The sequence below is a fragment of the Amblyraja radiata genome, chromosome X (genome assembly GCF_010909765.2).
Source record: "Amblyraja radiata isolate CabotCenter1 chromosome X, sAmbRad1.1.pri, whole genome shotgun sequence".
Classification (NCBI taxonomy): Eukaryota; Metazoa; Chordata; class Chondrichthyes; order Rajiformes; family Rajidae; genus Amblyraja; species Amblyraja radiata.
In genome coordinates, this window is record NC_045999.1 from 14,057,569 (window position 1) to 14,075,681 (window position 18,113).

An 18,113-nucleotide genomic window follows, 5' to 3' on the forward strand; every position below is an offset into this window, starting at 1 on the left:
TTCCTTTAAAACCTGATTTGTCTGTTCAATCTTTTCATGATCATCCACTTGTATTAGTTTATTTTGAGGTGTTGTTTTATGCTGCGTGTTTTATGCTTTGCTCTTTTATAAAGAAGCTGAAGTCAATTGGGAGATAATGACCTGCTGCTTCATTAGCTGGTAGAAGCAGACCATGTTTTTTAGAGACGGATCATCGTTAGGTTATGTGTGTTGTGTACTGTTATCAGTGATTGTACTTGTTTTTTCACTGATCTTTTGAACCAACTTTTGCTTACCAATTTATTCAATCTTCCCACACACCAAATATTTTGTATGCTTTGAAAATTGTCAGTATATATTTTTAGTACGTCAGCTCCAACTACTTACTCTCGATTCTATCGCATTTTGTTTTTGATTTATTTCAACTCGTGTTTAACTCTGAGCTTAACAATGATGCTCACAGTGGCACAGCCAGTGGATCTGCTGCCTTGCAGCTCCAACCACCCAGGTTTCATTTGCACATTTTCCCTGTAACCACATTGGTTTCTTCAGGGTATCTGGCTTCTTGCCACGGCCTAAAGGCTCGAATGCTGGGAAGTTACTAGGTGACTGTAAATTGTCCCTAGTGGCAGGCAAATTATAGAATCGGCAGGAGTTGGTGAGAATGTGGGGAGGATTAAAAAGGGATTAGTGTAAAATTAGTTTAAATGATTAGTTGATTAATGGTGCAGACAGTAAACTGAAGTACCCATTTCCATGCTATGTCTCTCTAGTACTAATGTTCAGAAAAACAGCCCGCATAACAATCATGTCTAAGGAATGCTCTTTCTGCACACAAGATTAAGTTATAATCTTGCTTGTTATATCACACAGCTTCTGAAAGGTTTTACTAAACAGCTGGTATTCTGATCCCCTCAAAAATATTGCATGCTATTAAAACCAAACGCTTGATGAGGTTTCACCAGAATGCCGCCTGTCTTAGAGATATTAAAATTAAAGAGAGTTTAGCCAAACTTGGATTGTTTTCTCAGGACCATTAAAGTTAAGGGGAAACTCAAGTGAAGAATATAACATTATGAGAGGCAGATAGGGAAGACAGTCAGAACCTATTTCCCAGGGCGGAAATGTCAAAGAGCAGAGGGCATAAGCTTTAAGGTGGGGGGAACATAGTTTAAGGGAGATATGCAGGGCAATTGCCTTTTATATGCAGATAGTGGTGGATGCCTGGAACGCGCTGCCAGGGCTGTTGGTAGAAGATACAACAGCAACGTTAAAGAGGGTTTTAGATAGGCACATGAATATGCAGGGAATGGAGGGATTTGGATTTTGTACAGATAGATGAGATGGTCTTGGCATCATGTTCAGCATAGACATTGTGGGCTGAATGGCCTGTTCTTGTGCTGTACTGTTCCAAGTCCTATGTATGTAATTGTACAGCTCCGTTTTACCACCTGGTGGAGCAGTTTGACACAGTGCCTTCTGTGGAGAAAACATTCTCCATCACAGAGAGCACACAATTCAAACTACATATGGATCACGTGCAGGCAGAGCAGTTAGTTTATCCTGGTACCATGTTCAGCCAGACATTGGGGGCCAAGTGGGCCTGTCCCTGTGTTGCTCTTTGTTATAATTCAACAATAAAAAATATAAGCACAGGCAGCATCTCTGGAGAGAAGGAATGGGTGACATTTCGGGTCGAGTCTGTCTGAAGACATCTCAGTCTGAAGAAGGGACGCAGCCCGAAACGTCACCCATTTCTTCTATCCAGAGATGCTGCTTGTCCCGCTGAGTTACTCCAACATTTTGTGTCTGTCTTTGGTGTAAACTAGCATCCAGGATTCAGTAGGAAGGTAAGGCAAAGGCTCAGATCCAATCCAGACCGCAATGTATCTACTCAGAACATTATATACTTCCAGTCATAAAATCAAAACCTAGAATCACAATTCTCAACACTTGACACGAATTTCTCCATTCAAAAATTTATGTTATTCCTTTTTGCTAGTTATTATAGTTATCTGTCACTGAAATTGCTTCATTAAGTTCAGTTCAGTTACTAAACTTGAGTTATGGAGTGAAATTTTGTAAATCGAAGAGATTAGGGAAATGCACACTAAGTTTTTTTGTATTCATGGGGGGTGTGGAATCAATGATGATGTATAATTTTGATGCAATGTATCAATTGGGCAGATGGGTAGGCAGTCCATCTAGGAGAGGGAAAACTCTGATTTAAAACCTTCACTGCCTTGTGACCATATCCAGTCATGGAAAATGCTCCAGGAGTAAACCTCAAGAAAATCCAGTCGGAGCTCCTAAGGCAGTTCATCGTTGTCTACATCCTTGCTCTGGCAGCTCCTGTGACGGCGCTGGTGCCAAACTGTAACGGCCCTGCTGTTCCTTTGGATCAATCAGCGACGTGGAGAGGGGGGACGTGCTGCATGGGCAACAAGCCTGTCCTCTATATGACAATGCCCAGGCTTACAACCGCCCAGGATGCATCACCCATGGTCAGTCATGACGGAGAGGGGCCTACTATTAATGTGAAGTGCGCTATTCATTACTGTGAAGAATAGATTTAAGGGCCTGTCCCACGAGCATGCAACTCCATGCGGCAAGCATGACCTAAGCAACTCCATGCGGCAAGCGCGACCTAACCAGAAGCGGGGGCCGCGCTGAGGTCGAGTGAGTGACATGAAGTGCGAGCGAAGTCCACTGGAAGTTCGCGCGTGACGTACGGCGTCGAGGCGGCTGCGGAATTTTTGAACGGTCAGTTTTTCGGAGCCCCGCGCAATGTCGGGACCAGCTCCGCACAACTCCATACAGCACCGGCGATCGAAGTGGGACCGGCCCCGCGAGGCCGTATGGCTCTAGCGACCACGTTAGGTAGCGCTTGCCACATGGAGTCGCATGCTCGTGGGACAGGCCCTTAAGAAAGACAAGTATCCCAGAGAATTATGGGCAATGTAGCATAAATCTGTAAATTCAATGCTCCCAATAGAGAAATTATGACATTAAAATGGCTTCAATTAACATTTTAGACATAGTATTGTAAATTGTCAATGCCGCAAATCAACAACACTACAGTAATGTTGCAATACTATTTACAACTACGATAGGTGCAACTTCTCAATATCACATTGAGGTGATTAAAGGGGAAATGCCATACCAAACTGTGGAATGTTTACCAGCACAAGGGAAATAGAATTGATCCACATCTCCTTATTCTATATCTGATGGAGTGGTTTTCGACAAAGCATCTTATATGTATCTCAAATAATGCAATGATAGGTTTGCGATTCACTGTAAATCACAACTATGACTAATTGTAATCGTTCATTTAATAAACACCCACTAGATGGCGGATGTGCAGGAGTGGACGCCGTCTGTGTATGGCAGCCTGCCCGCAGTCCGTCTCTGCACCTTTTTTTTATTTTAAGTCCTGTTAAAAAATGTTAGTGGAGGTCTTTTATGTGGTGGGTGGGGGTGGGGAAAGGGGAAACTTTATTTCTTAGTCCCCTACCTGGTCGGAGAGGCAGCATCCCTCCGAGCTGCTTCTTCGCCTCGTCCTCGCAGCCTACCAACGAGAATGGAGCGGTGTTTCCTGTCGGGACCGGCCGGGACTACAGCTTCGGCGGCGGCGCAGCGCTGGGATACCAACACGGAGCGGGCGGTGCCTTACCGGGTCGCCGTGCGGTAAGCTCCGGAGCGCTGTGGCCGCCGACTCCCAACAGCTGTGGCTGCGGGCGTCCGGCCGCGGGCGGCGCTGGATTTGGAGGGCTGCGGAGCCTGGGATCGGGTTTGCCGGGGTCGGAACTCCGACCGGCGCGGCCTGAGGACTACGGGTGACCCGGTCTCCGGGGAGGAGGCAGCCGCTCCAGACTTTCCAAGCCGCTGAGGAATGTTTCACCCGACGCCCGAGTTCCATCTTCACGGCAAGAGGGCCCTGAAAATTATCGGACTGGCTGCAAGGCCACAAATGGGCCCCGACCTCGGGTGTTTCAGAGGAAGAGGACTTAACTTTCTGGTGCCTTTCCCCACAGTGGAAATTTTTGATTCTGCTGTGGGGGGACGTTTGTGTTGAACTCTATAATGTGTCCATTTTCTTTATTCTTTTAACCTTTTTCTATGGTTTGTATGGAAACTTATTATCTATTTTATGTAAAGCACTTTGGTGTCAATGCGAGTTGACTTAAAACGTGCTATATAAATAAAACTTACTTACTTACTTACTTACGTGTTGAAGTTAAAAAATAATTAAACATGTATCAAACAAATTAACAACCTTTTCTCCTCTCCAATGCAAGCTCATCTTGAATCAAAGATAAATGTTTGCATAGTTGTACAGTGGCGCAGCGGTAGAGTTGCTGCCTTACAGCGCCAGAGACCCGGTTCGATACTGTCTGTATGGAGTTTGCACATTTTCCCTGAGGCCTACGTGGGTTTACACCGGGATCTCCGGTTTCCTCCCACACTCCAAAGACGTACAATTTTGCAGGCTAATTGGCTTGGTATAATTGTAAATTGTCTCTAGTGCGTGTTAGTGTGCGTGGACTCGTTGGGCCGAAGGGCCTGTTTCCGCACTGTATCTCTAAACTAAGCATCATTACAACAGCAATAAGCAAATCTGTGAGGATTGTTCTATGTGATGCATTGGAACAGAGTCCCCTCATTCTCAAATCAGTGCCACGTTACAGATTCTATGAGCCAGAGCTCAGGGCTATGATTTTTCATCAAAACTGAGGATGTGAAAATGGTAGCTCAGCATCAAAGCCTTGGGCAGAGACCAGAGCAGAAGCATGGTATTGGTTTCCTGCTGTCATGAGTACCTAGGTATAGTGAAGAACTTTGTTCTGCATGCTGTCCAGCCAAGTCATAGCACACGCAAACACAATCCAGCCATACAGAATATAGTGTCACAGCAATAGGTCCACATCCCTCCCCATTGACAAACCTCCCCATGTCAAACTTGCTCTGAATGAACTGCAGTCCGCTATCACCAACCTCAAGCCAAAACACCCTGGAGCCTTGGCCATTGTAGCCAGGGACTTCAAACAAGCCAACCTCAAGGGTTTAGTTTAGTTTAGTTTAGTTTGGAGATACAGCACGGAAACAGGTCCTTCGGCCCACCGAGTCCACGCCGATCAGGGATCCCCGCCTTTAACACCATCCTACACACACTAAGGACAATTTTTACATTTACCAAGCCAATTTACCTACATACCTGTACGTCTTTGGAGTGTGGGAGGAAACTGAATATCTCGGAGAAACCCATGCGGTCACGGGGAGAATGTATGAACTCCGTACAGACAGCATCCGAAGTCGGGATCGAACCCGGGTCTCCAGCACTGCATGCGCTGTAAGGCAGCGACTCTACCGCTGCGCCACTGTGCCGCCCTAGGGTGTACTATCAAAGTACTAACAGTATGTCAACAAGTCAAGAATCCAGTTGCTGATCACCAGGTCCTGATGTTTGCAGAGTTTGAATAAAAACATAAAATAAATTTAAAATTGTGAATAATTTAGCTTAGTTTAGGGATACAGCATTGAAACAGGCCCTTCGGCCCACCGAGTCCGCACTGACTATTCAACACATATACAATAATTCTGTGTTTTTGCATCATATCCTACACACATGGGGTAATATATAGAAGATAATTAACCTACAAACCTGCACTTCTTTGGAAAGTGGGAGGAAACCGGAAAAATGCAGAGAAAATCAACGCAGTCACGGGGAGAACGTACAAACTCCACACAGACAGCACCCATAGTGAGGATCGAAGCTGGGTCGCTGGCACTGTGAGGTAGCAACTCTACCGCTGTGCCACCATGCCATCCCAATTTGTTTTACCAAATACAGTAATTCCTGAACTTTCAAACACATTTTAAAACCTGTCACCGCTCACTTAACAATTGCAGATTAGAAATCCATTACATGATGTGTTTTAGACACAAATTATACTTTGAATTGCACATTGGAAATATTGTACGAATGCCGTGACAATCTTTTCTTGTACAACTATGTAATTTTGCAGAATGATGGTATGTTGCTCACAGGCACTGAACTTCGGCATCATTTGCTTTATCAAATACTAGAGGGCACATAATTACAGTGAGAGGGGCAAAGTTTAAAGAAGATGTGTGGGACATAAAGAGTGGTGGGTGACTGGAACATGTTGCCTGCCTGCCTGCTGCTTGAGGCAGATACAATAGGGGTATTTAAGAGGCTTTTCGATAGGCATATGGATATGCAGGGGATGGACGGATATGGGTTATGCACAGGTAGATAAGAGGTCATGACCGGCACAGACATTGTGGGCTGAAGGGCCTGTTCTTGTGCTGTACTGTGCTACATCCTATGTATGCAATTGTGCAGCTCAGTATCTGCCACCTGGTGGAGCCGTTTAACACAGTGCCTTCTGTGGAGAAAAAATGCAAATTCTCAGAAACAATCCCAATTCTTCATCACAGGCTGCGCACAACCTGTACCTCAATTTATCCACATGCTTGTGAAAGCAGATGAATGTAGATCAGAGGCATTTTAAATGATTCCAAGCGATCTGAAGCTCTGCTGCGCAACAAGCACTCTATATTTCATTGCAGTGGTTGCCATGCAGAATTAAATGCTTTTTCTGGGAACAGCCCATACTATGCAGCAAATGATAACTGCATCAGTAACACAATCGATTCTCCATCTCAAGTATTCTGAGGCTTTGCTGACACAAACTCCAAGATTATAACTTCATTGTTTTAGAGTTTAGAAGACCAGCAGCAGAGACTCGGCCTCAGTCTACAATACTTTTTCAGAGGAATTGTAAGCTATTGCCGAGGTAGAAAAATATAAATATCCGTGAACAATGAAAAGGAACAGAAGAATAAAGTTGGTGGCCATTGACAAGCGGAGATGGGGCGGTGATACTAACATTCACCTTAAGCTTCTCAAACAGTGCACCCAAAATGCAGCAACATGCAGGTGACATACACCCTCATATAGGTAGACCCAAACGTTCTAGAGGACCACCTATAATTCTTAAGTTCATAAGTTCAAGGAGCAGAGTTAGGTAATTCGCCCCATCAAGTCTACTCTGCCATTCAATCATGGCTGATCTATCTTTCCCTCTCAACCCCATTCTCCTGCCTTCTCCCCATGACCCCCGACACCCGTACTAATCAAGAATCTGTCAAACTCCACCTTAAAATTTTTTATTGACTTGGCCTCCACAGCCGTCTTTGGCAATGAATTCCACAGATTCACCACCATGTGACTAAAGAAATCCCTCCTCATCTCTTTTCTAAATGTACATCCTTTAATTCTGAGGCTACGACCTCTGTACCTAGACTCTCCTACTAGTGGAAATCTCCTATCCACATTCACTCTATCCAGTTTTTCACTATTCGGTAAGTTTCAATGAGGTCCCCCCTTTCATATTGAATTCTCTCTACTAAAGCACTAAACGCAATATTGTTTGATGCACACTGCTACAATTTTCATCTATTCAGGTTCTGCTTCACTTTTACAAACCATGCATTTACTTTGAATCATCCCCATTGACTGCTCACTGAAACTTGACCGCTTGCTGGCTGTCTCAATGCCCTCCAGCAGGTTAGAAATTATCCTCTTTCAGTCCTAAGCAGAGATAAATGTTCACACAAGTGTGGATGATACACCCAAGCTATGAACGCATGCTGCAGTTGTAGGTCATTCATATGGCATTCCAACAAGGCTCGGCTTTTACCAAGAAACACTAACCTCCAGTCAGCGGGTTTCTCTTCTTCATTTAGTTCATCCATTCTTAATCTTTATGTGCCCAGATACAGTGGAAAGATTTCAAGTGAAAAAGGAAATGCATCTATTCACGATTCTGCGTCGCAATGAAAGGACATTTCTGCATGCAAGTCTCATCTTCTGACGGTGTTGCCATTGAGATATACACTAGCATTTGTAACTGTTAGTTCACAATCTGATGTAGTGTGAACTCATTCCCACATGCAACGACCTTGTCGGCCAGCTGTAGGTCGGCCAGAGCTACACTTTAATGCGGGCTGTATTTTCACATATTGTACTTTGATTATCATACAATTGGTGGAAGAGAAACAGTATTATAGGCACAAGAAGCTGGAGTAACTCAGCGGGACAGGCAGCATCTCTGGAGAGAAGGGATGGCTGACGTTTCCGGTCACCCATCCCTTCTCTCCAGAGATGCTGCCTGTCCCGCTGAGTTACTCCAGCTTTTTGTGCCTATCTTCGGTTTAAACCAGCATCTGCAGTTCCTTCCTACGCAGAGATAGTATTATCATTGTTTCGGCATTACTATAGAAGAATGACATGCACTTTAACAAGAGTATGCAACATTCAGAGTAAGGTCACAACCACCAGTCTTCAAGACATGAGTGTATTCACACAACTCCGATCCACCTTTGCCGCCCAGCGATCAGCTTTCCTGAGGCTTCAGAAAGCCGACTACCCATTGACAAACATGCAAAACACTCTCGGTCAGAACTGCCAATTTCTTTCAAATAACTTCCTAACCTGCTTCATAGAGTCAGGGAATCTTCTGGGATCAAGTTGGGTACCGGTCCTAGTCATCTCTATTAACCACAAAATCGTCAGATTAGAGTTTCAACGTTTAACTTCTGAACGGAACCCATCATGCCCATTTTGTCAGCTAAAACTGAGTTGATAGCACATGACAGGGTAACAAATGTGGGATGATAGAAAACACCAGGCAACATATTACAATGATGCCAGGATAGATGGGACATTGTGTGGGACTACTTCACTTCCAAATGTGCAAACTCAATAGAAGGTATGAAATATGTAAGATGCCAAAGTACAAGGGCCAGACAAACTGAATGTTGCGATTTAAATTACATGGTGGCCTAAATAATTGTGTTTGAAGGAACATGCAAATTGTGTGCACCAAAAACAGTGTTGAAAGCTGAAGGGGAAAGGGACTTTAGATTCAGAGTTGCCACCAAAGTTAAGATAGCCAAAGCCAAAATATACACAACCAGACTTTAAATGAAGGATGAGTAGCACAATGTGACTTGGTTTCAGCATCAAAAAGGCAAGTTTTTCACCCAGAGGGTTGTGAATCTGTGGAATTCTCTGCCACAGGTGGCCAATTCACGGGATATATTCAACACAGAGTTAGATATAGCTCTTACGGCTAACGGAGTCAAGGGACATGGGGAGAAAACAGGAACGGGGTACTGATTTTGGATGATCAGCCATGATCATATTGAATGGCGGTGCAGGCTCGAAGAACCGAATGGCCTACTCCTGCACCTTTTTTCTATGATTCTATGTTTAGGAGTGATAAAAATAAACTTTTGGAAGAGAGTTGTTAAAGAATATGGAATAATTTCAGAAACACAGATTACGCCTGACGTGCGCACTTATGAATGTAACGGGGAGCGGGTGATTTGGGTTTGCCAGCTGCTGTGGGACTGTAGACATTTTCTATGGTAGAGAGGAAGGACAGTGGGGGTAATGGGCAAATGAGAAGGCAGCGGCAGAGGTGGGGAGGGAAGAATGATCGGATCTGGGGAGGGTAACAGTGTCTGGGAGTATTGTGGGAAGAAGAATATGTATGACAGGACCAGGGTAGTCTGCTCAGGTGGTCTCCAATTTTCGGTAACTTTCACCCTGTTTCTTTCTCTTTCCTCTTATTTAGCCCGATCCTCTCACACACACACACAAACCTTTCTTCTGTCAATACTCCCTATCCTCCAGTACCCTGTTTTACTCCCCTCCTACTTTGGCTGCCCATCCCCTACCAAATGGAAGCAGAACCTTCAGACTACCATGTCCATGCTAACCACCAAGCACACACTGTTAAGGCAATCCTTCCCCAACTCATTGTATTTTCAATGCATTTTTTAAATTTATTCTCCACAGATTCTACCATTCCCCCAAATATTAGGCGCCATGTACAGTAACCTAGCAACCCACACATCTTTAAGATGCGGGAGGAAACTGGAGCACTAATGAGAATATACATGCAGTCACAGGGAGAACGAGCAAACTCCACACAGACAGCACCAGAGGTCAGGATTGAACCGTATCACTGGAGCATTGCCTGTTTCTCCACTAGCTGCACCAACAAGGTCAAGTGTTTCCAACATTTTCTGTTTTTATTCCTTCATTTAAAACCGATTAATTTGCCGTGCATTTTATAATTATTATATACAAAGTGACTTTTACTTAAAATACTAATTTCAAATGACTGGATGAGTTTAATCTTTCAAGCCGTGTCAATGGAGAGGTATTGATCAGGTGTCCTTGAGACCCTTGAAAGGCGCCCATAAATAAAATTTATTATTATTGATCACTCAAGATCATCCTTGCTGGCCATTTCTTTAAAATTCATGCAAGTAATTTGCTGAAACCATTCTTGTACAGAAAATGCAAAACTAACCTGGTGATTCCTATGTAAGCAATTTCCTGCTTGCTTTCGTTGTTAACAAGCGATAAGCCAAGGCTGTGAAGGGAAACAGTAACTCCCTTTTCAAACTGTTTCAAGTCCTCGGCCTGCCGCGCTTTGGAAACAATGGCCAGGTCTTCAGTGAAGAGCAGCACGCGTTGTCGCCCATCAAGGAAGGAAACCCAGTGAATCTGATTGTTCTGATTCCAGAGAAATTGCCCAAACTGATCCTGTAAAGTATCAACAATTCTATCAATGAACAGAGAATGTCCTTAAAGTTCAAGATTTTATATATTATGCTGAACAAAAGATACTGTATTTGCTATAGAGGCTCTATAATGTGCTGATAAAATGTATAGGGAAGAACTGCAGATGCTGGTTTAAATCGAAGGGAGACACAAAATGCTCAAGTTACTCTAACTCAGCGGGCCAGGCAGCATCTCAGGGGAGAAGAACTGGGTGACGTTTCGGGTCATTACTTCTATAAGGTGCTGGTCAGGCCGCATTTGGAATATTGTGAGCAATTTTGGGCACCATATTTGAGGAAGGATGTGCTGGCTCTGGAGAGGGTCCAGAGGAGGTTTACAAGAATGATCCCAGGAATGAGTGGGTTAACATATGATGAGCGTTTGTCGGCACTGGGCCTGTACTCGCTGGAGTTTAGAAGAGTGAGGGGGGACCTCATTGAAACATACAGAATAATTAAAGGCTTGGATAGAGTGGATGTGGAGAGGATGTTTCCACTAGTGGGAGGGTCCAGCATTAAAGGACGTTCTTTTAGGAAGGAGATGAGGAGGAATTTCTTTAGTCAGAGGGTGGTGAATACAGTGCATTCAGAAAGTATTCAGACCCCTTCACTTTTCCCACATTTTGTTACGTTACAGCCTTATTCTAAAATGGATTTAATTATTTTTTTTTTATCAGCAATCTACACACAATAGCCCACAATAAAAAAGTGAAAACAGGTGTTTAGAAAATTTTGCAAAATAATTAAAAATAAATAACTGAAATATCACATTTACGTAAGTATTCAGACCCTTTACTCAGTACTTTATTGAGGCACCTTTGGCAGTGATTACAACCTCATGTCTTCTTGGGTATCACGCTACAAGCTTGGCACACCTGTATTTGGGTAATTTATCCCATTCTTCTCTGCAGATCCTCTCAAGCTCTGTCAGGTTGGATGGGGAGTGTCGATGCACAGCTATTTTCAGATCCCTCCAGAGATGTTCGATCGGGTTCAAGTCCGGGCTCTGGCCGGGCCACTTACGGACATTCACAGACTTGTCACAAAGCCACTCTTGCGTTGTCTTGGACGTGAGCTTTAGGTCGTTGTCCTGTTGGAAGGTGAACGTCTGCCCCAGTCCGAGGTCCTGAACGCTCTGGAGCAGGTTTTCATCAAGGATCTCTCTATACTTTGGTCCGTTCATCTTTACCTCGATCCTGACTGGTCTCCCACCGCTGAAAAACATCCCTACAGCATGATGCTGCCACCACAATGTTTCACCGTAGATATGGTATTGGCCAGGTGATGAGCGGTGCCTGGTTTCCTCCAGACGTGACACTTGGCATTCTGGCCAAAGAGTTCAATCTTGGTTTCATCAGGCCAGGGAATCTTGTTTAGGTGCCTTTTGGCAAACTCCAAACGGGCTGTCATGTGCCTTTAACTGAGGAGTGGCTTCTGTCTGGCCACTCTACAATAAAGGCCTGATTGGTGGAGTGCTGCAGATATAGTTGTCCTTCTGGAAGTTTCTCCATCTCCACAGAGGAACTCTGGAGCTCTGTCAGAGTGACCATCGGATTCTTGGTCACCTCCCTGAATATGTTAGTAAGTCTCTATCCTAAGGCCCTTCTCCCCCGATTGCTCAGTTTGGCCAGGCTCTATGAAGAGTCCTAGTGGTTTCAAAGTTCTATTTAAGAATGACGGAGGCCACTGTGCTCTTCGAGACCTGCAATGCTCCAAAAAATGTTTTCCCCAGATCTGTGTCTCAACACAATCCTGTCTCGGAGTTCTCCAGACAATTCCTTCGTCTTCATGGCTTGATTTGTGCTCTGACATGCACTGTCAACTGTGGGACCTTATATAGACAGGTGTGTGCCTTTCCAAATCATGTACAATCAATTTAATTTACCACTTGTAGACTCCTATCAAGTTGTAGAAACATCTCAAGGATAATCAATGGAAACACGATGCACCAAAGCTCAATTTTGAGAGTCACAGCAAAGGGTCTGAATACTTACGTAAATGTGATATTTCAGTTATTTATTTTTAATTATTTTGCAATAATTACTAAACACCTGTATTCGCTTTTATATTATGAGGTATTGTGCGTAGATCGATGATAAAAAAAAATGACTGTAACCAATTTTAGAATAAGGCTGTAATGTAACAAAATGTGGAAAAGTGAAGGGGTCTGAATACTTTCTCAATGCACTGTATGTGGAATTATTTGCCACGGAAGGCTGTCGAAGAGGTCAAGCAGTGTATGTTTTTAAGGCAGAGATTTGTAGATTCTTAATGAGTACGGGTGTTAGAGGTTCTGAGGAGAAGGCAGGAGAATGGGGTTAGGAGGGAGAGGATAGATCAGCCATGATTGAATGACGGTAGATTTGCTGGGCCAAATGACCTAATTTTTCTCCTATCATTTATGACCCTGTGATATTTAAACTAAGAACAAAAGTTCTGTCAAAGATCTTTGACTTCAAAAAGTCTATTTGACTCAATACTCTATTTAGAAACAAGAAACTTATGACAAGTGACTTCCTTCCTGCTTTGTATCAGGTAGTATTTAGTAACAGAGCAAGGTAGATGTAGAGGTCAGAGAATTGTGGGATGTAGTTAATGGTTTGGTGCTATTTCAACCATGGTCTTTGAAAACAGGCAGAGCCCAAGCATCCGATGACAAGTATCTGATGATTCTCTCCAATTTCCAGGCATGATTGGAAAACCACTCAAGCTCTTGACAATCACTTAGTGCCAGAATCCTTACTCATTTATTCATTCTCAAAAGTGACAAGACTGGCAAGATTGACATTTGTTACTCATCTTTAGTTCCGCTGAAAGGAGGTGACAGACGACCTCTTGAACCACTCCTGTGCAATAGCTACTGGCCTGATGCAGGAGTATTACTTGGTAGGCTATTACAGAGGAGTCATGAGTTAACCTTGTTTGTGTGGGACTTGGGTCACAGACTGGCCAGGCTGGGGCATCAGGCTTCCCTTTCTAAGAATCTATGCACACCAGTTAGGTTATCAAATTACAAAATAATAGCTTTACGACTGATTTTATTTCACTTTCAGATGTGTCCTTTTTATGTTAAAGCATTTTAGGAACTGAAGCTCCAGCTGATAGTTAATCTGCACTTTATCTGTGTCTATGTTATGGGATTCATCATCTTCACAGGCTTCATGAAGATCAAGTGTGAAGGAAAGAACTGCAGATGCTTGATGTGAGTCAACTTGATCTGGATTAAAATAGACACAAAAAGCTAGTTACTCAGCAGGTCAGGTAATATCTCTAGAGAAAAAGTCTGAAGAAGGGTCTCGACCTGAAACGTCACCTATTCCTTTTCTCCAGAGATGCTGTCTGACCTGCTGAGTAACTCCAGCTTTTTGTATCTATTTTCATTAAGACCAAGTTGACTCACTTCAAGCAAGGCTATTGAAGGAGTGGGAAGTTGGTGCTAGCGAGCGAGTACAGGTGTATTCAGTTTTGTCCATTTTCATTAAGGGATGGTCAAATGTGCTCATTTGGCAAAATTAATCCAAGTCCCAATTGATGTTCTCTTAGCATGGCAGCAAGTGGGAATGCTCTCATCACTCTAAAATTCTGGTCACAAATGAACAGCTAGCCTTCACTAAAGGTGGCACAATAGTGAAGTTGGTATTGCTGCTGTCTCACAGCTCCCGAGACATGTTTTTGAACCTGACCTCACTTTCCCACCCTTTGTGGAGTTTGCATGTTCTCTCCATGACCACGTGGGTTTCCTTTGGGTGCTCCGGTTTCCTCCCACATTCCAAAGACGTGCGGGTTTGTAGGTTAGTTGGCCCTTGTAAACAACGCCTAGTGTGTAATGTGGATATAACAGAGCACTAGAGTCAATGAGTGCACTCGGTGGGCTGAATGGCCTATTGCTCGTTACGAAACACTGGTCATTTATATTGGTGGATGTCACATAAAGAAAGCTTTGGCCAGTGGGCTAATCCAGAGAACTAAGAGGCAGCTGAATATTTCAATCCAATCACAGAAAAAAAGCATCAATGCAATAATGTGGCGCAAATGTTAGTAGGTTTATCAACGGGGACTTTGGTCTGGTACTCATTGTTACACTTAATACCAACAGACCTTGAACAGGTCAAGTTCTCCGGTTTTCCATGCACAGCCCCAGTCAAGCTTCCTGATGCCAGCAGGGTCGCTCCATGCAAACAGCCGGGCTTCTCCTGGATCAAGTATTGTCTCTTCCTGTGCTTCACTGCGGAAGAGAAAGAATTCAATGGACCATTAGAATAATCATCATTTAAATGTCTAGTCAGCAGAAGGTAGAATAACATCTCGATTGCCTCAGGAGGCTGAGGAATTCAGCATATCTCCAATGACTCTTACAAACTTCTACAGATGCACCATAGAAAAAATACTGTTCGGTTACATCACAGCTTGGTTTGGGAACAGCTCTGCCCAAGACCACAAGGAATTGACCAGACTTCCTACTACTGACTCCAACTACACTTCACGTTTCCTCAGAAAAGTAGCCAACTTAATCAAAGATCTTCCCAACCCTGGTCATGCTTTCTTCTCCTTGCAGTCGATAACGAAGATTAAACGTATACACCACCAGACAAAAAAACAGCTTCTTCCCTTCTGTGTCAGGCTTCTGAATGGTCTTTCCATGACTTATGCTACTGTCCAATTCACCTCCGCACTACTGCAGACATTGCAGCAGTTGCACTACAAGGTACTCTGTATCTTAGACACAAAATGCTGGAGTAACTCAATGGGTCGGGCAGCATCTCTGGAGAGAAGGAATGGGTGACGTTTCGGGTCGAGATCCTTCTTCAGCCCACAAGTAAAAATTCTGCTTTGGGTCAAGGTCAACTTCAGAAGGTACATTAGACAGGAACTTGCTAAAATTGAATAGAAATGTGATGACAAGAGTTTAGGGCATGTATGTTCCTGTTGGAGTGAAGGGCAAGGCAAGTGGGTGTAAGAAAGCTAGGATGACGAGAGAAATTGAGGCTCTGGTCAGGGAAAAGAAGAAGGCATGAGATAGGTACAGGAGCTAGGATCGTGTATCCCTGCAGGGGTTTCTGGAACTGAGATGCATACTTAAGGTGGAAATCAGAAGGGCACAAATGGGGCAGGTAGCTCTGGCAGACAGTATCAATTTGCCCCTCGGCCACCAAAGCAGTGATCTCTGGCCTCCCCTTTATTCTAAGACTGTGACCCCTGGTTCTGGACTCGCCCAACATTGGGAAAAATGTTTCCTGCATCTAGCTTGTCCAGTCCTTTTTTAATTTTATATGTTTCTCTAAGATCCCCGCTCATCCTTCTAAACTCCAGTGAATACAAGCCTAGTCTTTTCAATCTTTCCTCATATGACAGTCCCGCCACCCCAGGGATCAATCTACGCTGCACTGCCTCAATCACAAGCATGTCCTTCCTCAAATTAGGAGACCAAAACTGTATACAATACTCCAGATGTGGTCTTACAACTGCAGAAGAACCTCTCTACTCTTATACTGAAATCCTCTTGTTATGAAGGCCAACATTCCATTAGCTTTCTTCACTGCCTGCTGTACCTGCACGCCAACATTCAGTGACCGGTGTACAAGGACACCCAGGTCTCGCTGTACCTCCCCCTTACCTAACCTAACCCCATTGAGATAATAATCTGCCCCCTTTATTGCCACCAAAGTGGATAACCTCACATTTATCTATATTATACTGCATCTGCCATGCATCTGCCCACTCACTCAACCTGTCCAGGTCACCCTGCAACCTCCTAACATCCTCTTCACAGTTCACACTGCCACACAGCTTTGTGTCATCCGCAAACTTACTAGTGTTGCTCCTAATTCCATCTTTCAAATCATTAATATATATGGTAAACAGTTGCGGCCCCAACACCGAGCCTTGCGGCACTCCACTCGCCACTGCCTGCCATTCTGAAAAGGATCCGTTCACTCCTACTCTTTGCTTCCTGTCTGCCAACCAATTTTCTATCCACGTCAACACCCTACTCCCAATACCATGTGCTCTAATTTTAGTCACCAGTCTTCCGTGCGGGACCTTATCAAAGGCTTTCTGAAAGTCTAGATACACTACATCCACTGGCACCCCTTCATCCATTTTACTTGTCACATCCTCAAAAAATTCCAGAAGATTAGTCAAGCATGATTTCCCTTTCATAAATCCATGCTGACTTGGACTAATCCTTTTACTGCTATCCAAATTCCCCATTATTACCTCTTTAATAATCGACACCAGCATCTTTCCCACCACTGAAGTCAGGCTAACTGGTCTGTAATTCCCCGTTTTCTCTCTCGCTCCTTTCATGAAAAGTGGAATAACATTAGCTATCCTCCAATCCACAGGAACTGATCCTGAATCTATTGAACATTGCAAAATGATCACCAATGCATCCACTATTTCTAGAGCCACCTCCCTGAGGACCCTGGGATGCAGCCCATCCGGCCCAGGGGATTTATCATCCTTCAGTCCCATTAGCCTACCCAATACTATTTCTCGCCTAATGAACATTTATTTCAGCTCCTCTACCCACTTAGATCCTCTGTCCTCCAGTACAATGGACCAGTGAGCCTAACATCTGTGGTAAGCAAGTTATTGGAGAGAATTCCGAGGGAAAAGATATATATGCATTTGGATGGTTGGGCTGATTAGGGAGAGTTAACATGGTTTTGCACATCGGAGATCGTGTCTTATTAAGTTGATTTGAGTTTTTTGAGGAAGTAACCACAAAGGTTGATGAGGCCAAAGCCCTCGAGATTGTCTATATGGACAGTTGAAAAACACCCGAAGGAGCTTGCCCATGCTGACCAATGGGCCCCATCTACACCAGTCCCACCTGCCCACGTTTGGCCCATATTCTTCTAAACCTTTTCTATCTGTGAAGGTGTACAAAGCCCCATGAGATGAGACTATCTGCCACATTTGCTATCCAAGTTAAATTCAGTCAATTTATAATTTGATCGCTTCGATGTGAGAACTATTTTGAACGTGAACATTAAATTTAAAATGGAATTAGGCAAACAGTTCAGCCATGGTGAGTGGTTCATTTACATAAAGTAATTTGTTTTTTTAAATTATAAAAGTTCATCCACTTCTCAATTACTGAGTGCAAGTTGTTGCTTGTTGAAGACTAAAATCTGTGTTAAATTATGATCTAATGAATGCGATACCAGAAGTGAAGCAAATATTCACTCTGTTCCTTTATGTCAATGGTAGTAATCAGAAGCATCTACTGTTTGGAGCAGAGCAGGTTCGTGAGAAAACTAGTTTGTGAGGAAAGAAAAATCCTGCGATGCAAAACTTAACAAACTGAGAAAGCTAAAGCCAACTTCAAGTAACCGTTGCTTTCCCTCTCTCTCCATCCCTCTTCCTTCCCAGTTCTCCGACCAGTCTTACTGTCTCTGACGTAGACAAAAATGCTGGAGAAACTCAGCGGTGAGACAGCATCTATGGAACGAAGGAAATAG

General features: G+C 43.7%; 1 protein-coding gene across 3 annotated transcripts in view; it reads right to left on the minus strand.

Annotated features, from left to right (window-relative positions):
- Positions 1-18,113, minus strand: part of vps13c (vacuolar protein sorting 13 homolog C) — a 294,729-nt gene that overhangs the window by 59,337 nt on the left and 217,279 nt on the right. For all 3 annotated transcript variants that reach the window (XM_033014961.1, XM_033014960.1, XM_033014962.1), the window contains 2 exons: positions 14,746-14,872; positions 10,395-10,630 (listed from right to left, as the gene is read on the minus strand). In XM_033014961.1, coding sequence (XP_032870852.1) covers positions 10,395-10,630; positions 14,746-14,872 — 363 coding nt within the window. The remainder of the gene's footprint in view (positions 1-10,394; positions 10,631-14,745; positions 14,873-18,113) is intronic.